Source organism: Triplophysa rosa, linkage group LG1 (genome assembly GCF_024868665.1).
Source record: "Triplophysa rosa linkage group LG1, Trosa_1v2, whole genome shotgun sequence".
Classification (NCBI taxonomy): Eukaryota; Metazoa; Chordata; class Actinopteri; order Cypriniformes; family Nemacheilidae; genus Triplophysa; species Triplophysa rosa.
Genome location: NC_079890.1, coordinates 22,571,616 through 22,595,454, shown reverse-complemented (window position 1 = coordinate 22,595,454; position 23,839 = coordinate 22,571,616). Strand labels below are relative to the sequence as shown.

At 38.8% G+C, this 23,839-nt stretch overlaps 1 protein-coding gene across 6 annotated transcripts in view; it reads left to right on the top strand.

Annotated features, from left to right (window-relative positions):
• The first annotated feature begins 580 nt into the window (after positions 1 to 580).
• phf21aa (PHD finger protein 21Aa) overlaps positions 581 to 23,839 on the top strand; it is a 30,115-nt gene continuing 6,856 nt past the window's right edge. For 2 of the 6 annotated variants that reach the window (XM_057331559.1, XM_057331591.1), the window contains exons 1-12: positions 581 to 848; positions 11,967 to 12,022; positions 12,561 to 12,650; positions 12,818 to 12,850; positions 12,969 to 13,034; positions 19,027 to 19,176; positions 19,264 to 19,509; positions 20,554 to 20,637; positions 22,495 to 22,740; positions 23,029 to 23,175; positions 23,279 to 23,330; positions 23,403 to 23,482. In XM_057331559.1, the coding sequence (XP_057187542.1) occupies positions 11,993 to 12,022; positions 12,561 to 12,650; positions 12,818 to 12,850; positions 12,969 to 13,034; positions 19,027 to 19,176; positions 19,264 to 19,509; positions 20,554 to 20,637; positions 22,495 to 22,740; positions 23,029 to 23,175; positions 23,279 to 23,330; positions 23,403 to 23,482 (1,224 nt within the window). In that variant the 5' untranslated portion in view covers positions 581 to 848; positions 11,967 to 11,992. The remainder of the gene's footprint in view (positions 849 to 11,966; positions 12,023 to 12,560; positions 12,651 to 12,817; positions 12,851 to 12,968; positions 13,035 to 19,026; positions 19,177 to 19,263; positions 19,510 to 20,553; positions 20,638 to 22,494; positions 22,741 to 23,028; positions 23,176 to 23,278; positions 23,331 to 23,402; positions 23,483 to 23,839) is intronic. The other 4 variants (XM_057331567.1, XM_057331576.1, XM_057331584.1 and 1 more) reach the window with 4 other exon arrangements.

Below are 23,839 nucleotides of genomic sequence, written 5' to 3'. Positions count from 1 at the left end.
CATTAATATTTAAGACAGTACATTTGGAAAAAACCCACGACTGGGAATGTTGTATTTTCCTGCAGTAAAAGTGTGAGGACAGCTGCTGCAAATTTTCTAATGTTTGATACGAAGAAATAACAGGTTGAACTAATAATATGTTCAATATTATGTTCTAATATGTAACTAGGATGTGTTTATTTCGTCATACCGTCATGTTAAATCCCTATGTAGCACAAATCTCTGTTGTCTTTAAATCTGGCCCACACTGGTGCACAGAGTAACTTCACTCAACATGAGTTTCACTGAGTTTACATCCGGGACTTTTCCCTAGGCAATGGGAGGCGCACTACAACCGTTCCTTAGGCAAAGAGAAATAAATTCGCCGCACCGTTACACAAACTAGTTCTCTTGTTCTAAGTGTTCTTTCTCATTCGGCAGTACTTCTTTCAACGCGGTTTGAAAACATTTAAAATGAATTTCCAAAGTGACAAATAATCCATTGTGTTGGGTGAGTTATTTTGTCAGTTAAAATGCGTGGTTTAGTTGTCCCATTATCTCTCTTCTGCGCGCATTGATATGCCGAGCGCACAAACTGGGGGTGAATGGGATGGAAGAAGAGTTCTTGTTTTGTATGTCAGTTTCTGTCTTTTTCTACATTTTTGGTTAAAAATCAACCGAACAACGCGAAGATTCCCTTTAATAACCCCCCAAAAAACTTTAGGTCAGCAAAAGGATTCATTTCATCCGCGGGATAGGATTTTGGTGGTGAAATGCCCGGCTGTTTGTAGATATATATTTAAATAATTGGCGAGTGTGTGTAAGTGTATGAAGATCGGTGTTTGACTGCTGGAAGAGTGTGTACAAGGGTAAGTGCACCTCGGTTTTTTTGTTTCAATCTTGATGGTGGGAACTTTTGGGGACGGCGTCTTTCAACTCTTCTGGCTTTCTTTATTCGATTGTGTCAGTAGTGATTTGAGTGAATGTGAAAGCGCGGAGGCAGTGCAGGGGGGTTTTGTTCGTTTCTCTTTATTCTAGGAGTTGCGGAGAGAGAGTGCCGCTGCAGTAAAAGGACACATTTTAACTTACACCCGTAGCACAATAAACCGTCGATTAACAACAAAACACTTCGCAAACGCCACTTATTTAACAAAACTGCGCTAATATGGTTGAAAATAGCGACTCCAGCGTGTGCCGTAGTTTTCACACCATGCCGTGAAACAGTAATGGGATGCCATTATAAAAGCACTTTGCGCTTAACGTTACATCCTAATTCATACGGGAAAGCGAGACATTTTAAGCAATACACAGAATAAGTATGTCTCTACGCCTGCTGTCTTCATCTAGACGCAGCCCTCGATGTTGAGCTACTATTATTGTTAAGAACCGCTAGGGCGACAAGACGTGTGATCATGAAATATTTTTTCCCCAGTTGATTTTCTCGGCACCACGCCTTGACATGTAACATATCAGCACAACCGCGAGCACGCCGTAATAAAGTACACTGAAATCGGTTATCTTATGCCGTTAGGAACAGTTGTAGGCCCCGTGCAGCGTGAGTTTAATGTGTAATTGTGTCAGTATATAAAGTGATGGTGCTGTTTCCGGTGTGGATGCTCTGGAACGTTAATGATGATGATGATGATGACCTTTCTCAAGCTCGGTCCGCTTTAATGTCTCCTATCTCACTCTCTCAATGTTATCAAGATTGTCAATGACGGATGTGTGCATTTTTAGTACAAGTCCTGTCTTTCGTCATTAGTTGTGAATAGCTTTTACATAACATTGCCATCAAAATCACACCCTGTTTTTCATCGTCTTTGAGCATTAAATTGATGCATGATAAGTTACCGAAGAGTACATGTTGTTAACAAGGTCGTTTTCTCTTCAGTTTTTTTTCTTCTGTTTAATGCATGTGTGACTGTTCTTCCATTTCAACAGTGTTGACTGTACAGCCATTTTTTTTCTCTTTCTGTTTCTTCCTTCTCTCTCTACCTGCTTTTTCTGCGATGGGTCAACCAGTTCATTGTGTATAAGGTGTATGCATATGAAATGAAAACATCAAATCCTTGGTCATAAATGTGTATTCAGACACGCGAACTTAGATATGACAGACAGTAAATGTTAATAAGATTTACTCAAAACAATCAATAAGCTAACTGCATATTTACACACAAAGTATTGTATGAATCCTTGAAGAGTAAATGCAAAAGCTAAAGCAATGCCTTAAATAATTGCATGTTTTTGGACTATACCATTTACATTCATTCATTTAGCAGATGCTTTTATCCAAAGCGACTTACAAGTAGGAGAGCGTATAAACATTTTGTCAACACGCTAAACAGTACCGCACAGTATACCACACTACACTGAACTGTGTGTAGACCGAATGATACAGTGATGCATATGTTACACTGACTCCAGATAAATGGAGATTTAATCCTTGTGCATCAATATCAATTTAAAAAACTCACACTTAGGCTGAAAACACGGTCATAAAAATATTATATATCCATATTTTTTCACACTTTCAATGACTTTTTCACTAGAATCAGTTCTTATCATAACTACCAAACATTCATTAATTTTTAGAATTTTAACCCTTTAAATACCTGTTTGTTTACATGGTGACCCTGTTATTTTTCATGAAAAAAGTGAATAATTCTAAATATTTTGTAAATTTTTTATTTTTATTATTACAGTCTTGGATATGTTCATAATGAACAACAACATTATTTTTATTGCATTATTATTTTTTGAGCAGTGTCAGATTTTCTAAAAAAATCACACTTAGGTTCAAAATTGATAAAAATGTCCATGTTCAAAAACCCTCATAAAATGATTATATATTCAATTTTTTTCTTCTTTTACTAACTTTAATTTTTTAACCAGATCCTTTCCACATCATAACTACCAAAAATGCATTCATTTTCAGAGTTTGAACCTTGTTTGCTTACATAATGCCACAGTGAAAACTGTACTGAGGGGCTTCTAAACTTCTACTTCAAGCTCACCTTTTATCTCAGTTCAAAAATATATTAAAAATGAATAATGATGCAAACAAGCGATAAAAACATGTTTGAATGAAAAATATTTTCAAATCTCATTAAGCTACAGTGATTTGAAAATAAGGAGTTGGATTTGCTGAAAAATATGATGTCTTTCTTTCAAACTGTAAAAGTACACACACATACAAAAACATTTCAGTACACACATACAAACCACACTTCTGACATCTATACTAACACAGTTATAGCTGTATCTTTTGTTCGGTTTGCCTGCAGTGCAGTATAATATGCTCCATAGACTAAAATGGAGAAAATACCATAAGCAAAAGTAAATAGTACACATTTGAAAATGTATTCATTTTTAGTAATTTTGAACCCTTTGCCAACATAATCAAAGGATTTTTATATGGAATGTATGATTTATGCTTGTGTGGCAAACAGTTAAAAATGTGTAGTTTTATTGGGTTTAGATGAGGACATTTTTGTCCAAATGGACCTGAGTGTAACAATTGTATGCTCAACTTTATTTATATAGCGCTTTTTACAGTTTTCATTGTTACAAAGCAGCTGTACATGAGACATATTGACTATAAGCAAAACAATTAAAGTTATACCTGTAAAAACAAGAAAAAGGAGAAAACATAGAAGAGAGACATACTCACATACAAAACACTCCACACACACAATATGCACAAGTACTAATGCACATAGACATAGACACACACGGACGCGCAGACACACACACGTATCAGGGCTCTAGAGTGCGACCTTATTTCTCAATTTCTAAAAAAAATCTGAGGTCGACCAGCCATTCGAGGGAGAAAAAAGTCTCCGCGACTCTGAAAGTCTCCCTGTGATTCAACAACAGACACACATTAGGCCCATATCGTGGTCTAAACCAATCAGAGATAGTGAAGGGCGGACCCCCCTCTGATTGGTCGTGGTCCAGATTTTCCTGTACGTGTGTGTAGGGCTGTCACGATTATGAAATTTTATTGACGATTAATTGTCGAATAAATCATTGCGGTTATGACTATTAATTGTCTGTTTTAGGGCTTTGGCGATTACGACGATTAATTGTCTGTTTTTGAGCTTTGACATTTAATTCTCATACATTTTTGATTCAGCGGTTGAAACGACCATATTGTTCTGAATACAAGACTATGTTTTTTTCTTGGAAATACATCGGAAAAAATTGGGTCATCATATTTTTAAGGTTTAGGCTTATACCTGTCAATAATACAACCACCAAATACTTGTAAATTAAGTAAATTGATCAGGAGTGAATTGAAGCCACCATTAAAATGCTATCAGTCATAGAAAAGCTTCTAGTCTGTTTTTTTCTCACTTGCAAGACTACAATCAAATTTTACTTGTGTGTTAATGAAATTTTGGTAGACTGGTTTTCACACTGAGATTTGCTTAAATAATATTAAATTGTACTGCAGGTAATTTGTATATGTTTTAGTTTTTTTTTTAAGTGATCGTGTTGTGGTGGTACATTTTACAAGTATAACCATGCTTCAGTAACAATATACACACTAAAATATGCAATATGCAGATACACTACAGCTCCCCCTAGTGTCTTCTATAGAGATGTGCAATAATTGCGATGATGTGAAACCATCGCGATGATGTGAAACAATAGCGATGAGACGATTATTTAATAATCGCGACAGCCCTACGTGTGTGTACCAGAGGCGACGTTAACCGAAATTTCTCTTTTTTTTTACCAGTGACGGAAAAATCTGAAGGCCGTCCGTCCGTCCATCATTTTGACAGATTACAATGAGGGCAATTTGTAACTCCCCGTTTCCCTTCATTAGAGAGTGATATGCTCGCGAAGGGACGTGCGTGTTTTCACCTGTCATTGTTACTGAATAGACATATGTGATGCGATCTGGGAAAACCCGTCGGATGTCGCGCTGGGACACCTATCAAAGTAAACCACATAACATGAAGAATGAAGGAGTATCAATGCACATTTCCCGCCAGTCCTGTGTAAACTACGGCATGCTAAGTTTTTTCATACAATGTTTTCGTGAGATGACAGAGCTCCCCGTCTGCAGCACCTTAGGCGCACCAGTGCAGCCAGTGCAAAAAGTTAGTCTAGAGCCCTGCGTAGGGCTGTCACGATTATGAAATTTGGCTGACGATTAATTGTCTAATAAATCATTGCGATTATGACGATTAATTGTCTGTTTTAGAGCTTTGACTTTTAATTCTCATACATTTTTTATTCAGCTTTGAAACGACCATATTGTTCTGAATATAAAGACTATGTTCTTTTTCTTGGAAATACATAGGAAAAAATTGGGTCATCATACTTAAGGTTTAGGCTTTTACCGGTCAATAATACAACCGCCAAATACTTGTAAATTAAGTAAATTGATCAGGTGTGAATTGAAGCCACCATTAAAATACTATCAGTCATAGAAAAGCTTCTAGTCTGTTTGTTTCTCACTTGCAAGACTACAATAAAAGTTTACTTCTATGTTAATGAGATTTTGGTAGACTGGTTTTCACACTGAAATAACATTAAATTGTACTGCAGGTTATTTTTATGGTATATGCTTTAGTTTTTTTTTAAGTGATTGTGTTGTGGTGGTACATTTTACAAGTATTACCATGCTTTAGTTACAATATATACAATAAAATATGCAATATGCAGATGCAGTACAGCTCCCCCTAGTGTCTTCTATTGAGATGTGCAATAATTGCGATGATCTGAAACCATCGCGATGAGGTACAACAATCGCGATGAGACGATTATTTAATAATCGTGACAGCTCTAGCCCTGCGTATGTTTTATTATCTCCGTGGGGACAGTCCATAGGCGTAATGAGTTGTAAACTGTACAAACTGTATATTTTATCCCCTACCCTACCCCTAACCCAACCCCTAAACCTAAAGATCGTAGAAAACTTTTTGCATTTTTAGATTTTCAAAAATTATCGTTCTCTACAATTTATAAGCTTTTGTGCCCGTGAGGACCTCAATTTTGGTCCCCACAGTGACACGGGTCCACATGAGTTGGTGTGTGCATTCAGGTTTAGGTCCCCACTAACATATAAAAACCAAGTCCACACACACAGACAAGCACACACACACACACACACAGACAAGCACACACACAGAGACGCGCACGCACACACACAGACATGCACGCACGCACAGTGAAAGCACACATTTAAGATAAAGGAGAGAGAAACACAGGTCAAATATTAAACAGACTATAAATTCCTATGTGCAATATTAATTAAGTAAAACTTTAAAATTCTAAAGCAGCCCCCTCCCGGCCAGGCAAATAGTGCAAAACAGTATGCAAACGGTGGCGAGGAACCCAAAACTCCAATTGAGAAAAAAAAACTCAGGAGAACCCAGGCCCAACCAGGGGATTCCAGTTCCCCTCTGGCAAAAGCTGCTGCCTCTGCACAAACTCGACAGTGCTTGCACAACAAGGCTAAATAAAAATAAATAAACTTACTAATAAGGTAAATTATAGATTTAAGATTATCATTAATAATCTAATAGCATTTGGAATTTTGTAGTGAAGACGTGTCAAGTCACCGTGGCCTTCTTTATCCAGCTCTATCATCTCAGCACTTGTCAGGTCGCCGCTTCCCATTCTCCGCTCTACCATCAGGTCTGGCCATGAACTGCATCCTGCTTGCTGTGGTAACCTTGGAACAATGAGACAAGACTGGCTGAGAGTAGAGTACTGTTCTGCACTCTTTGATGCAACAAGTACATCTGTTGTTGTTGGAAATGTTCCTGGTTCCGGTTGATCTAACTAATGCAGCCTAAGGGGCTGTGTCCACTGAGGTGCATTTACGTGGCTGAAAACGGCAGGAGCTCGGCTGAAAATTCCTGCTGCAGGCGCAGCGTTCTGCCCAAAGTTGAGCATTTTTCAACTCCGGGCGCTCGGTCGAACGCCGGCGCTGAGCGTGAAAAAAACGCATAGCACCAGCGCAGAGCGCGGAAAAAAACTGTCAGCTGATGGCTTTTTTTAAAAGCGCGGCGTTTCCATAGGAAACAATTGAAAAAACACGCTGGCCGCAGGCGTAAACGCCTCGGTGGACACAGCCTCTAAACCCTCAGAGGAATTATATTATGGAAGTGTAGTGTATGCAAGATTAAAAAGATGCATCTTTAGTCTATATTTAAACTGACAGTGTGTGTCTACCTCCCGGACAGTGCAGGGAAGACTATTCCAAAGTTTAGGCGCTAGATAGGAAAAGGATCTACCACCTGCACTTGATTTTTAAATTCTAGGTATTACCAACTGACAGGACGCCTGAGTGCGTAATGCATGTGAAGGACTGTAATACAAGAGGAGTGCACTCAAGTACTGAGGAGCTAAACCATGTAGGGCTTTATAGGTAATAAGCAAGATTTTAAAGTTAATGCGATGCTTTATAGGTAACCAGTGCAAGGTTGACAGAACCGGGCTAATATGTTCATACTTTTTTTGTACGTGTAAGAACTCGAGCTGCCGTGTTTTGGACCAGTTGGAGTTTTTGTAATAAGCCTGCAGGGCAACCACCTAACAGTGCATTACAGTAATCTAGTCTTGATGTCATGAATGCATGAATTAACTTCTCTGCATCTGACAGTGACAGCATATGACATAGTTTAGATATATTCTTCAATATTCTTAAAATGGAAAAACGCAATTTTACAGGTGTTGGCGACATGGCTCTCAAATGACAGATTACTATCGAATAGACGGCCCAGATTCTTAGCTGACGACGAGGGTTTTATGGAACATCCGTCAATAGTTAAGCAGTATTCTTGGTTGTTACGTATGGTGGTTTTCGGTCCAATAAGCAACACTTCTGTTTTGTCAGAGTTCAGTAATAAGAAGTTGTTACTCATCCAGTTTTTTATATCGACTATGCATTCCATTATTCGATGGAACTGCTGTGTTTCATGAGGCTTCGAGGAAATATAAAGTTGAGTATCATCAGCATAACAGTGAAAGCTAACTCGGTGTCGCTTTATTATATCTCCTAGAAGTAGCATGTATAATGCGAAGAGCAGAGGCCCTAAGACTGAGCCCTGTGGTACACCGTACTGGACTTGCGATTTACGTGACACCTCATTATTTATTGCTACAAATTGAAAACGGTCGGATAAATAAGATTTAAACCATTTCAAAGCTATTCCCTTAATGCCGAAGTAATTATCGAGTCTATGTAGGAGTGTGCTGTGGTCAATGGTGTCGAATGCAGCACTGAGGTCTAGCAGCACCAATAACAAGATACAACCTCGGTCAGATGCCAATAGCAGTTCATTTGTAACTCTGATCAAAGCAGTCTCTGTACTGTGACATGCTCTAAATCCAGACTGGAATTCTTCATTGATGTCTTTCCTTTGGAGGAAGGAGCATAATTGAGTTGAAACTACTTTTTCCAGAACTTTAGATATGAAAGGTAGATTCGATATAGGCCTGTAGTTCCCTAGTTCTCTGGTTTTTTGACAAGGGGCCTTATAACAGCCACCTTATATGCTTTAGGTACATGTCCTAATGTCAGAGATGAGTTAATAATACTAAGAGGAGGATCTATAATTTCTGGGAGCATCTCTTTCAGTAGATTTGTAGGTATAGCGTAGGGATGCTCATTTCGGTTAATTTCCCTAACTGAGAACCGACACTCGTTATCCGAACATTAACCATTAACCGATAATATTCTAATAATAAATTGGAATTAAAAAAATACATGCTGTGTCTCATTTCAAAGGCTGCATCCTTCGGAGGTCGCGTTTGTCCGCCGCATATGCCTTCGCATGCAACATCCAGAGGACGCAGACTTCGAAATGATACACAGCTACAGTTGACGAGGGTCTGTGATGCGTTAAATATACAAACATTTTTTTCACAGATTTATTTTAACATGCAAACAGCAGCATAACGAATGCATCAACAACAGCACCTGCATTCACACATCACATTTTCACGAACCTGCGGCGTTTTGGACAATGGAGAAAAACTAAAATAATATAAATCCAAAGCATAAAATAAACAGGCAAGAAAAAAACTGAATTAATTAACAAATTATGACAAAATGAAAACACAGAAGAACCGGCAAAGTTTATTTCCGTCAGAAAGTTTTTTCATCAAATAAAAATAGCAGGCCTACCTCAATCCAAAGCTTGGAGTTTTTATTTAATAAAGTAACATGTTTACGTATTGTGGTGACAGTCTGGAGCTTGTTGACAATTAGACCCGAGGCAGAAAACACCCTTTCAGATGGCACGGATGTCCCGGGAATGTAGAGATAACGCCTCGGGAAGCCCGTCACATTTGCTTTCTAACAGCCAGTCTTAGCTAAACATATATAAATCCGATCTGCTATACCACCCAAAATACAAACATTATTTTTCACTTATTCATTTTTCACATACGTATTTTTACGTCACGTCTAAAAGAAGGCAGGGAAACCACCGGTCGCGCCGTTTTCTTCTCGTTGCCAAAGCGCATGGGCAGCCGATGCTAAGCATCCATGAGATAAGTTTATGTAAAGGATAAATTGATAGCACCGAAATTCCCTTGCAGTAGCTCTGCTATTAGCTTTGCTGAGCCGTAGACACGCCGGGAAGACAGAGAATGTCACAGCGCATTGTGAGCGCGATTGTCCCGTGTCTACATTTAAAACAAAGAACTTGAGCTGGAGCAAGGCTGCCAGTGGCACTCCGTTTGGAGGAGTAAAGCCCTGACAAATGTGGCCTCAACAATCAGATGAATTACACGTGTCCAGTTTCGTCAAGTGATCGATTTGCTTGATCGGATTTTAATCTGTCTCGAAAATGTTTCGGAGGGCATTTACACCTAGTCGCACGAGTCTGCACGCTCCGTGAGTTAATGCTTAGCATGTTTTTCTTTCACCATACAGAAAACTAAAAACATGTACGATTTAATAGTCATTTAAAAACGTAATATTAAATTATTTTTATTATTAAAACAATATTATTAATATTATTAAACTTAAAATAAACATACCTTTTAAATCGTTTAACTGATAGTATTAACCGGTCAAAATTTTAACGGTCGGTTAACGGTTAAACGGTCAATATGAGCATCCCTAGTATAGGGTCTAGCATGCATGTTGTTGATTTAGATCAGTGGTCACCAACCCTGCTCCTGGAGAGCGACCGTCCTGAAGATTTCAGCTCTAACCCCAATCAAACACACCTGAACTATCTAATCAAGGTGTTCAGGTTTGCTTGATAATTACAGACAGGTGTGCTGAAGCAGGGTTGGAGCTGCAGTCTGCAGGACGGTCGATCTCCAGGAACAGGGTTGGTGACCACTGATTTAGATGATCTAATGATTTTAGACAGTTCATCTACGGTAGAAAACAATTAGAATTTTTCCTTAGGGGCTCTGTGGTTAGTTTGTTCAGTGGGTTTCACTTCTGGTTGCATTGTTATAATTTTTTCTCTAATATCTTGGATTTTATTTGTGAAGTAGTTCATAAATTCATCACTGTTATGCTGATATCCAGAATCTGAAGTCGCTGACGATTTATTTTTTGTTAATTTAGCCACTGTGTTAAATAAAAACCTAGGGTTGTGCTGGTTTTCTTCTATTAGTGATGAAAAGTAGGCGGATCTAGAAGTTATTAGGGCTTTCCTGTATTTTCGAATACTATCCTTCCATGCTGTACGAAATACCTCTAATTTAGTTTTCTTAAACTAGGTATTAAACTACATACTCTAGGTATGTACCTAGTTTAAAAACATTTATGAAAGCAAAATAGAGCACAAGGGTTAATAAAAGTTCAGGAGAAGCTTGTTCGTAAAATCCTGTCAATCACAGAGACGTATCTAAGAGTCTGTTCACCTGACTTCTGACAGTTCTTCCAGCATGTCTTCCACTCCAATTTCACAGTTGTTTCTAGTATTTGAACAGTAAATTAATTCAGTTATTAATATTTGTAATATGGAGCATGAAAAGGGTATCACCTATGAACACTTTTATTTGCGGAAAACAACAAAACCCATTTCTGTTTTTTAACTTGATGAAATGCAATAAAACAAGCTATTCTTATGTGTATGCATTATGTGTGCTTACTAAAAACGCTAGTCTGGGGGTGTGAAAGAAAAATGCTTTGAGTAGAGGCCTTATAAAATACTGTCAATTATAATTCAGTGTAGACAGAACAGACACAGAATGCCTTGTTGTCATGTAGTCCTTCTTTGTAAATATTACTAGTAGTACTGAATTACTCGTACGCCTCAGCATGTTCACAAAGCAAACAGGTGAGGGTACAGTGTGCCAGTGTGATCAAGCAGGTGTATGTCTGGTGCTGTCTGCCCTTACTGAATATACAAGACCAAGAAAAGGTCATGTTCATGAGTCTAATGTAAGTGTTAAATTCTGTTGTGAAACCCTGCACATGAACTATACTCTAGGTGAGCTTAAATGGTTTTCAGTACATGCCTTTTACAGATACAGACAGAATGTTGTATTCTGCATTACTGTCCTGAGGCGGATGCATCTATGACTGGTACAGTTAGAGAATGCCACTCTGAAGATGAGTGAGAACCTCTTAGTGTGTGGAGTGCCCATCTGCTAGTCTCTGCTTTCATTCTGATGAGAACAGAGCAATGATCTGTATAAAAGACAGAGACGGGTTCTGTGAGACACAAGTACTTACAAAAATAAACAGCTCCAGCAAAAGCTGTTTGTAGGCAGGTAGGGAGTGAGTGCATTTGCTACAAGTAAAGAATCTTTACTTAAGCAAATAATCAAATATTTTTTTAAAGTAAAGCTCTCAATAAGAAGTTCAGCTCAATATTACCTTTGTAACCTTGTGTGCAGCCCAAATCTTTATTTTATAATACCTATAAAGCTAAAATATTCTCGCTTGCGTATTTTGTACTATATTGTTATGATTTAGATTTGTCTTCAGAGCTTTACTATGTAAATGCGCGTGAGAAGTGCTTCTTACCATCTCCTCTTGTCTATTCCAGCTCCACCCCCCCGCTCTGCCAGTTGGATGGTGTTCAAGACGGCAGACGCTGGGAAGGTAAAGAATAAACCAATTGTCATAATGGGGGTGAACACATTCTGACACAACAGGGATGGTCAGCTTTTATAGTGTTTCATTGGCGAGTTCGTGAATTTACACGTTTTGTACTTTATTTCTTACATCAGCAGCCTAGTAACAGTAATAAAGAGATTACTTTGTAACAGACCCTGGGAGGCAGTTCACGCCTGGGAGAGAATGAAACAGTTAACGCATACATCAGCATCATTTCCCCTGAAAGAAGAATGACAGAGGGAGAACAAGATTGTGTCTGAGCAAATATCGTGTATGTGCAAATATAGCGAAAGAGTGCTGTTCAGTTTGATCTGTGTTGTTCAGGCAGGATTTGATGAGAGTAGTTTTGATTGAATCAGCACACTGAGCAGATTTACACACTCGTACACCCACACTAACAGATCTGTTGTGCTCATTGTGGGACCTCAAAAGCAAGTTTTTTTTTATTGAAATAAAACAATGTGTTACAAACCACTCGATCAGTAAATAATGAAAGAACATCCTCTCCTTGAATTTTTTTTAGGCAGCCGTGTTGGGTTTTGGGAAGAAAGGATCGATGATGGAACTACAAAATTTACAGGAAGCACTTAAAGTGGAAATCCAGATCCATCAGGTACCCGCCCCCCTCCCCCAATACACACACACACACACACACACACACACACATTCAGTTCTGCCATGTTTGGTGTAATTGTTGTAGCTGCAGTACTGTCATTGTCCTCTAGAGGCCACGTTTCCCACTACACTCCTGAAAAATCCTAAAACTTTCTCTTCCTGCAGAAACTCGTAACCCAGATGAAGCAAGATCCACAGGTTTGTCTCCCTGACAGAATGTTTTTTTGGACTGTTTGATTAGATACGCTCTCATATACTCTGCTTTGTGGCCGCTGGAATAGTGAATCAGGGAGGAGTGTGTGTGTTCTTTGTACAGAATGCTGAGTTGAAGCTGCAGCTCCGCGACCTGCAGGCCAAGATCACAGCCCTGAGTGAGCGGCAGGTGAGAGCTGCTCTCTGAGAGAACACCTGCTGCTGTATCAGTGTTCTCATGGAGCGTACGTGTGTGTGTGTGTGTGTGTGTGTGTGTGTGTGTGTGTGTGTGTGTGTGTGTGTGTGTGTGTGTGTGAGTAAAAACTTTCAGACCACTTTTCAGCCCAAGTAATTCTATCCCTGCCAGACGAAAACTCATTGAACTCAACACACACACACACACGCGCGCACANTACTGCCCAAAAGCCTTAAAAACCGTTTATGTAACGGTTTTAATTTGCCTAGCAACCGTCTGGTCCTCATAGCACCCACCAACTTCATGGGTTTTGTGAACATCATGTGTGTAAACATTTGAAGTGATTTTCTGTTTGTCTACTCCCCCCTAGTGGCAAAACATTTTTTTCCAGTCTCCTAGTATCAGCAGAAACCAGGGTCCTCACAACATGCTGTGTAGTCATGGTCCTCACAAGTATAGCAAAACACGTATGTGTGTGTGCGCGCGTGTGTGTGTGTGTGTTGAGTTCAATGAGTTTTCGTCTGGCAGGGATAGAATTACTTGGGCTGAAAAGTGGTCTGAAAGTTTTTACTTCCTTTTCTTGAGAATGTAAGGCGATCTTGTTATGTTACAAAGGCATTGTATCGTGTTGTTTTGTTCTGAATATTTGTTTTATGTTCTTCCATTGTAATGGGGATTTGTGTGTTGTGGAATTTTGTTGACAAATTTAGTATATTGACAACACTTCATATAAAGACCCCATGAAATGCAGGTTTCTTTGCTGTGTTGATGAATTTCAGATACAGAAAATTTGGATGTGACGTATTGAAGAGATTCAGACCAAAGTCTGCGTAGTGCAAGATGAGTCATCAACAATTTTGTTTCTTTTTCTCTGGAAAAATAGCTAAATTTCAAATGCATATGGCTCGATTCACATATTGCGTCTAAAACCGCGCGGAAAACGCGAGCTGCACTGCGTTCTCCTTTTTTTCCAAAGCGCCTGGACTTTGCGCTCTCATGGCGTCTGTCGTCGCTAAGCAACCATGGGCCATGATAGCCGTTGAGACGAGGGGGTATAAACAAAGGATATATGGATTATATGCACTGAAAATACCTTGCAATAACTCTGCTTCTAGATTTAGTTGTGATCATCTGTGTCTCCATTTTCATTGAGCTTGTCTATATTGGCTGGTTGGTTCTTGTCACATGACCTGCGGTGCGCGCTTGCGGCTTTCTGAAAAGTTGAGATTTTTTCATCTCGATGCGGCGCCAACGTGCCTGAAAAATAGAGAGCGTAGCACCGCGCGTGCCGCCCCCTATTTCCGCGCCTGCCACGCGTCTACATTTAAAATAGCGAATATGCGTGCGGAAAAGATGCGAAATGTGAATCGGGCCTATATCTGCTAAAAGTAAAGTACATTAACATATACTGTAACTAACACATGGGACCACAAACCTTTTGTTTTCATGGGGTCTTTAACACACACAAACACATCTGTTCTCGCCTCTTTTTTTGACATTTGTATAACTGATTATTAATGTGTGGGGTGATTAGTTGGTGTAACAGTATGTACTGTCCTTCACTAGAGTTTACTGTACAGAACTCTTGAGTGCTGTGGAGGAGATGAGATAGATAAAAGATGTTGTAGACGGCAGGCGAGGACAGCAGAGGAATTTTAATTAGAATCACAATGCTTTTTAAAGTAACACAACAAATCAGCTGGCATCAACAGGAGAAACACTCACACCTGACATCATCCCTCTTTTTGCAAAGAAAGAGGAATACGAGAAACACAAGGTCAGCATACCTTAAGGCCCAATAGTGAAAAAGACATGGTGACTATGTCAAAGCTTCTACGTACAGAAATGAATGTGCAGCCTGCAGCACTATTTAATAAAGTGTGCTCTCTTTCTCACTCACACACCCCCAGAATCTGTTGAGCTGTACAGTGTCTGGTAAAATTCACTCGGATCTAGTGTGTGTGTAACGGATAGTGGAGGAAGCTTGTTAAAGCTGTACACAGTGAGAGGACTGTACTGGATTCATATTCATTAATGTAAGTGACACTCTGTCCTCACTGGTTACAGAATCAACACATACACAGCTAAACACGAATAAGCTACATTTGTAGTTGGTGAGTTAGTTTTAGAATCATATTGTGTAAAACCAGGCACTTCTTAGTCAGGTACTTGATATCTCCCTCATTTCTTATGTCGTTGTATGGAATCGTGTTGCAACTTGCTTGTGTGTGTACTCATGCATATGTGTGTGAGTGAGGGCTTAAAGGAACAGTTTACCCAAAAATGAAAATTCTGTCATCATTTACTCACCCTCAAGTTGTTGCACATCTGTATACATTTCTTTGTTCTGATGAATACAGAGAAAGATGTTTGGAAGAGCGCTTGTTACCAAACAGTTTTTGGCCACCATTGACTACCATAGTAAGAAAAATTCCTTTGTTCTGTTGAACACAAAAGAAGATATTTTGAAGAATGTAGGAAAGCAAGGGGAACTTTTGAATACCATTGTAATTTTCCTACTATGGTAGTGAATGGTGTCCAAGAACTGTTTGGTTACAAGCATTCTTCCAGATATCTTTCTCCGTGTTCATAAGAAGAACTAACAAATGTCTACAGATTTGGAACAACTCAAGGGTGAGTAAATGATGACAGAATCTTCATTTTTGGGTGAACTGTTTGCCAAACTGTAACACATACAGTGAGGGAAATAAGTATTTGATCCCCTGCTGATTTTGTAAGTTTGCCTACTTACAAACAAATGAAGGGTCTATAATTTTTATGGTGGGTTTATTTTAACTGATAGACACAGAATATTAAAAAAAATCAGGGGAAAAAAATGTTATATAAAGGTTATAAATTGATTTGCATTTCAGTCAGTGAAATAAGTATTTGATCCCCTACCAACTAGCAAGAATTCTGGCTCCACAGATTGGTTATGTGCCTATATGGACCACAGATTAGTCCTGTCACTTTAAGAAAGTACTCCTAAATCAGCTTGTTATGTATATAAAAGATGCCTGCCAACAGAATCTGTATCTTCCAGTTCAACCTCTCCAACACCATGGTCCAGACCAAATAGGTTTTAAAGGATGTCAGCGACAAGATTGGAGACCTGCACAAACCTTGAATAGGCTACAGACAGAAGCTTGGTGAGAAGGAGACAACTGTTGGTGTGATTATTTGGAAATAGAAGATATACAAAATAACTATCAAATGCCCTTGTTCTGGAGCTCCCTGCAATATTTCCCCAATGGGGTAAAGATGATCATGAGAAATGTTAAAGATCAGCCCAGAACTACACGGAAGAAGCCTGTTAATGATTTCAAGACAGTTGGGAACACAGTTAGCAAGCAAAACATTGGTAACACATTGGTAACACGCTATGCCACAGTAGACTGAAATCCTGAAGCACCCGCAAGGTCCTCCTGCCCAAGAAGGCCCGCCTGGCTCGTCTTAAGTTTGACAATGAACATAAAAATGATTCAGAAAAGGCTTTGGCGAAAGTGCTGGCACTGCTGTGAGACCAAAATGGACTCCTGTGTTTGGAGGGAGAGAAATGCTGACTATGAGCCCAAGAACATCATGTCTACAGAGAAGCACAGTGTTGGAAACATTCTGCTTTAGGGCTTTTTCTCTGCTACAGGTATACAGGATGACTTCACCGCATTGAGGGGCTGAGGGACGGGCCCATGTACCGTAAAATCTTGGACGAGAACCTCCTCCCCTTAACTAGGTCACTGAAGATGGGTCATGGATGAGCCTTTAACATGACAAAGACGCAAAACATATTGCCAAGACAACCAAATAGTGGCTTAAGGAGAAGCACATTAAATGTCCTAGCCAGTCTCTAGACCCTAGTCCTATAGAACCTCTGTGAAGGAGGCTAAAACTCCAATTTGCTGAGCGACAGCCAAGAAACCTTAAAGATTGACAGAGGAGTGGACTAAATGTATCCGGACACATGTGCAAACCTGGTGACCAACTATCAGAAATGTCTGACCTCTGTGCTTGCCAACAAGGGTTTCTCCACAAAGTACAAAGTTATGTTTTGCTTGGGGATCAAATACTTATTTCACCGACTGAAATGCAAATCAATTTATAACCTTTATATAACATTTTTTTCCCCTGATTTTTTTTAATATTCTGTGTCTATCAGTTAAAATAAACCCACCATAAAAATGATAGACCCTTCATTTGTTTGTAAGTAGGCAAACTTACAAAATCAGCAGGGGATCAAATACTTATTTCCCTCACTGTATAGTGAATGGCTTTAAATAAATTGCACTGAGAATTAGAAGACCAATCATGTCAACCATTTAGAAGCACATTTTGGTTTCTAAATAGAGCATCACATTTGCCGTAACAATAATGGTGAATAAAAACAGAGGGGTTTCGAAACTGCATGTTTTGTTCCTGGTAATTCTTCTATAAAGTGATTTATTTTTAGCCAGATTGTTGAGTGCAGAAATTTTACATTCTTCCACATTTGCTTGAAAGTGTTTATTTCGGTTTCATTCATTATTTAGGGTGATTGTTATTTTGTTTTCTTTGCCACTACAGCATGCCTGTTTTGAATGTTTTTCATGTTTTGAATGTATTATTCAAATTATCTGCTGCTCATTATGTGGGAAAGGCTTCTGAAATAAACAAGATTTGATGGTATTATACATTTCAACATTTCAACCATTAAAGTAGAATTTTGTAATTTCTGCATCACTAGCTTTGCAGAATTGAGCTTATTACAGGGTCATACCCCAGATTCATTTTAAATGAGAAGTCGACATATTAGGGAGCTCAGACAAACAGAGCAGAGTTTTGAGAGATTTTAGCATCTTAAGGAAAGGCAGCATAGGTCCTTTAAGCTGGGATAAGAGAACACATTTTAACACTTAAAATAAATGTGTCAATAAAGACCAAAACACACGTTCAGAACTGCAGTTTATTTGCAATGACTTTTTATAACAAGGGTCAAGAATGTATACATGCATATGTATGAAGTAAACATACTGTATGTACATCTGTATTTACATACATACACACACACATGCATGTATGTTTTATTATCTCCGTGGGGACAGTCCATAGGCGTAATGAGTTGTATACTGTACAAACTGTATATTTTATCCCCTAACCCAACCCCTAAACCTAAAGATCATAGAAAACTTTTTGCATTTTTAAATTTTCAAAAATTATTGTTCTGTACAATTTATAAGCTTTTGTGCCCGTGGTGACCTCAAGTTTGGTCCCCACGGTGACACGAGTCCCCATGAGTTGGTGTGTATTCAGGTTTAGGTCCCCACTAACATATAAAAACCAAGTCCACATATACACACCCATATATTCATTTTCTGCAAATAGATCCATTTTATTTGACATTTGGGAGATCTGTTGTTAGTAGTTTACAGAATAAAACAAAAATTATCGTTCTACCTAAAAACATACCTGTAAATAGTAAATTCAGAAAAACTGAAAATGGTCTCTTAATTTTTTCATACACACACACACACACGTACGTTACATATACACACACATGTAGGTATGTACATGTATGCATACATATATGTATATATACATCTTACCTTAATTACTGCTGTTATGCATGATCTGAAGAAGCAAACCTGGCAACATTCCTTTCCGCTGTACATTGGACAGAGTTCACAGTCAGCAGTGATGCAAATGCAAATATAATATGATTAAATATTTCTGTTATGTTTCCATAATTCTGTTTCTTAAAACACTTAAGATGTTGTTCACGGCAAATTCTGCTGGGATTCTGGCCGAGACGGAGCGAGACAAAGAGAGAGTGATGTTTAGCTGTAGGGACTCCATGTTCCCACATGCTGTCAAACGGGCCAAAATCCAACAAACTCTTATCAACAGCAGGCAGAAAGAGAGGGCATAAGCGAGAGAGACTTCATTTCAGGTACAAGTGACAGAAGACGAAAAATGAACAGGCGATTGTTCTTGTTCTCTTTTAATCCCTCAGAAAAAGGTGGTGGAGCAGTTAAGGAGAGATCTTCTGGTGAAACAGGACGACTTGAAGCTCCAGACGCTACAAGCTGACGGCCAAATGTCTACCCTGCTCATCACACAGACACAGCCGTCCCTGCCTGCTGCCAGCCTAACCACTACACAGGTACCCACATCTTGCACACATGTTATGTTTAGAAAGCTAACCAATGCTAACTTAACCAATAAAATACATGTGTTTGTGACCCTGCAGAACTCTGTGGCCCCTGTCATTGCTTCAAAAACTCTACCTCTGGTGCTGAGAGCTGCCACAACCACCTCACCTATCATCATGACACCAGCACCCACCATCACCGTTGTTACAACCCTAGGCAACACTCTCCTTGCAAGCCCTCCTAGCGCAGATCCTCAAAACTCCCCAGTAAACTTCCAACCGGTCCTCCAAACAACCAATCAGGGAGCAGAGCCAATACGAGTCATGCCTAATAGCACCATCGTTGTAAGTTTTTCTTTAAGCTGTTTTGACTTTCTTGTTGTACAACAACAAGTTTTGTTGACTCATTTTGTTTGGCTATGTGAGGTGGTAGCCAACATTATTGCTGCGTCCCAATTCGCCTACTTACACTGCGCTAAAAGTATGTACTGTTTTTGTTATGGAAAAGTATGTACATTTTACTGTGTAGCAAAACGATATGCATGCACTGGGACATACTAACAGGAAACGGAAGTGGCCGTTGTTGCCTAGACAGTATTGTGGCCATTAACTGTCACACACATCAAAATACAGCTCTTATTTATTCATTCACTTATTGTTTCATATGTAATGTTAACTCTATCGTTTTATTTATTAATTTAGTGACGCATCAGTTATTTAATTTTATTAATGCATTGGAGCGTCACTTAACTCCGCCTACTCGCGGTGAGTTGTGGGTAATAGCACTTTAAATTTCTACCGGAAGTAGTAGACCATCCAGGAATCTTTGGAATACTCTTTTCAACATACTACGATTTGTCGACATATTAATTCTATTTTCGAAAACTATTTCGGAAGGACAGTATGCGAATTGGGACGCAGCATGTCTTTGGGTTTGAACATCAGTCACACTTTATTTTGGTTTATGACATTTTTGTTTCAAGCTCATTTTTTTCAAAAATGACTAATGGTTCACAAATAATATAAAAATGTGAAAATTTTCCATTGTCACCACTTGACACTTGCATATTTGAAGTGTATGTATTTTAATTCAGTAACTTTTAACAACTTTTTTGTGACATGAATTCTCAGACCAGGAGTCTGTGTGTCTGGTCTCCCGTGTTTGTGTTTGTGTCTGTGTTTGTATGCGTATGAAAGGAAGTGAATGGAACACAAACATCAAGTGTGATCGTCCTCTTAATTTAGGAATAATTTTCAACCCAATAGCACAGGGTTTCTTTAAACAAAAAGACCATCTGCCTGTATTTATGGCACAGTATGAATGGTATGAGAAGTTAATTAAGGTAAGACCATCTCTGTATCTCAAATAAATGGGCGGTCTCGTCACAGGTTCAAGCTGCCTCTCAGCCAATCAAAGTTCCTCAGTTTGTCCCACCTACCAGACAGACAACACGGCCAGCCACTTTGCTGCAGGTTTGTTTCCATAGAAACCCTTCACACCCTAATGCCTGGCTGGACTAGTGAAAAGCCCTCACTAAGTGTTTTAGTGTGCGTCTGTGTATCTTGGGTGTGTTGCAGGTGTTGCGCAGTGTTTTTTCTTGGTCCACATTGTTTTTTGTTGCTTTGGATTTATTTTTGTCTGCTTGTACTGTGGTGATGTTTGCACTCCCTGCTTCGGCTCATGCTCTTGATCCTAAACTGATCCCCAACCCTCATCGATCTATGACAGTATTCTGTGATGTTGCATTTTTGGTGGTGTATTGTGGGCATGAATAATCCTATTTTTGATTTAAATAGTAATGATTTGTATTTGTATAATTTGATTAGATCTAGTTTTCTTTTTTAAATGGAACTTGCAAACTAAAAAGAAGATTATTCATGACTGACGAATGCGTAGCATGAGAACAAAAAGCTTCACATTATGTAACACTTGAGTTAAAAATAAAATTACTTAAAATAAAATGTGCACTCACTGCGAATACAGTGTGGATAAGCTGCTGTAAAATATTCAGTATACACACATCTGTGAAAGCACGTTCATTTAATTACATATGGCACGTTGCTTGCCAGTGGCAACCATAAACAACTCAATTCCAGTGTTAAAAAATACCCCCTAAGGCTATATTGTTCCTCATCTTGAATTGTTGTCCATGTCTTGCTCTGTATTTTCACATTACTTCATGTTGCTTTGTTTCTCGACTCTCACGTGTACATAATGTAAAGCAGTTGGTGGAGCAAAATGTCTTCCAGTTGGGGTAGTTCTGTGCAATGTTAACATACTCCAATAAATTAGCAGTGAAGTACTTAGTTATTCACAGTAATCCCAGGCTGTGTGAGATGTTGAAGCTGTTGTTATATTGCACAGCCCAGGTATAGTGTTGAAAGTATGGCATTGTTTCCTACACCATTGTGCTGCTACTAAATCTATAGCCTCAGTACAATTATATTGTTCAGTCTGGAGCTTGCTGTCTGAATTGAATTTTCATTGAAGTGGAGCAGAGAAAAGTTGAAATAAGATAGGGATTTTCTTTGTACTTGAGGAGTCTAAATGTCAAAGGGGTGTTGTTACACCATGTCCTAACCAGCATGATTCCACAGACAAGCAATTTGTCTGTCCACAGTGAACGTGAAAATGAGGTACGCGACTCCATCAATCACAAACTACAGCCAGCCAGAACATTGTGTGGACGAGCTTTTTCTGTTTATTTGCTCTCTCACATTTGCAATGCACTGCTTAAACTTAAAAGTGCAAAACTAAGAGCTCATAACCTATTTTTTTAATACAGTATGCTTTTAATGGGTTTCCTTGTGAGGGATTTGATATAAAAATATCATTCTAAACTTTCACAGACAGTCTCTCTTATATACAGTATTTAATAATAAATATACATGAGGAGCAGAATGTAGGTTCACAGTGAGGGTGGGTCTACTGCTTTTCACTTTTTCAGCTGGTTGGAAAATAAACGAACATGGAATTATCATAGAAAATGTGACATCTGAAAAACATAACTCAGTTCCAAAATGTTCAAAAATCATGTTTTTTTATTGTGCATTCCAATTTATATCTATCAAACTGCAGTTGGGTTATGTTAATTAAATAATCATACAATTTAAAAATACATAACGAACACAATAAAACATAATAATAATACGATTTTTTAATATTTTTCAAAAACTGAGTTTCTGTTTTTAAATAAACACTTTGTTTAATGTTTATCACTACCCTTAACCGTATACCGCTGATCATCATTCTTAACTGCTTCAGTCAACCTTATTCTTCTCTGGTCATTCCACAAATAACTCTCTTTTTCACGCTGTGTGTTTGAACAGGTCAGGCCAAAACCTCCAGCCTCTTTATCTTCAGCAGCTGGTCAGGTCTCTGTTCAGACCTTACAGTCGCCGGTGTTACTGAGCACTGCCCTTCCCTCCTCTGGACACGTTCAGCAGATGCGTATCCTCAATGGCCTACCCTGCCACAACAACACAGGCATCCTGATCTGTCCTTCTGCACACACGCAACAACCTACCCAGACAAACACACAGCAGTTACACAACATCCCAAGCTCTGACAACACGGTGAGGGAAATTGACTTTGTGTTGTATTTATGTTACCCGGAAAAATTCATCAGAGCATACAAATCAAGGCAAAAACATAAAACTAGCAATGGAATTTGGTGAAAATACTGTCATAAATATAGCTTTTTTAGCTGAATCAAAATGTTTTTAACTAACATTTTACTAACATTAAAAAAAACTTTAAAATGACTATTGGCTATTACTATTACCCATAATCATTGAGTGATCTCTTTCCTCCCCCTTGTGCCCCTTGTACATATTAACACGCATTAACTGTTTGTCTTTCAGATACCCGTAGTTGAATATGCGACAGAGCCAAAGACTTCATTGCTCATCTTTCCAGACACACCTACACACACTTCACCTCCGCCGTCCGTTGATGCACCATCTGCACCCACAAACACAACTTCCACCAAACATCAGGACAACCCTCTGGTATAATGATACTGTCGTACATGTTGTTTTTTTATGAAGATGATGATTATAGTGATGTTCATTTTAATGATTACTGAGATAATGACATGCTATCATTCTGCAGAAACTGGCCTTCATGCTGTCTCTAGGACTGGTCACGCGCGACTATTTAGAAGGTCAGTTGAATGAAATGTGTTAATGCGTGTGTGCGTGTATGTGTAATGACCTTTCCCGCTTTGTCTTTATAGAGATTCAGAGCAGGCGTCAGGAGCGTAAGAGACGAACAACTGCAAATCCAATATATAGTGGAGCCACGTTTGAACCAGAGGTGACAGACGTTCAAACATCACACAGGAATGAAATGGCCACTAAAAAAATTGAGAGACCTCTCCAAATGAAACTAAACTAGAAAACTATGCCATTTATTTGCATGAAATGTAAGCAGGACAAACTTGTCAAAATAAAAAAGATGCAGTGTTTGCAGATCTTGAATATGAATAAGTTCATGTTTATACAACACTATACTAATGTTTTACATACATTTTAAGATCAGTTCAAAAATGAATATATGATGAAAGAAGTCTTTCACATTGCTGTCGGATCACTTTGTCATTCCTGAGGTTTGTTTCTGTAGAAATTCAACAGACGCTGGACTGTGGAATTGCCACAATACATGCAGAAATGC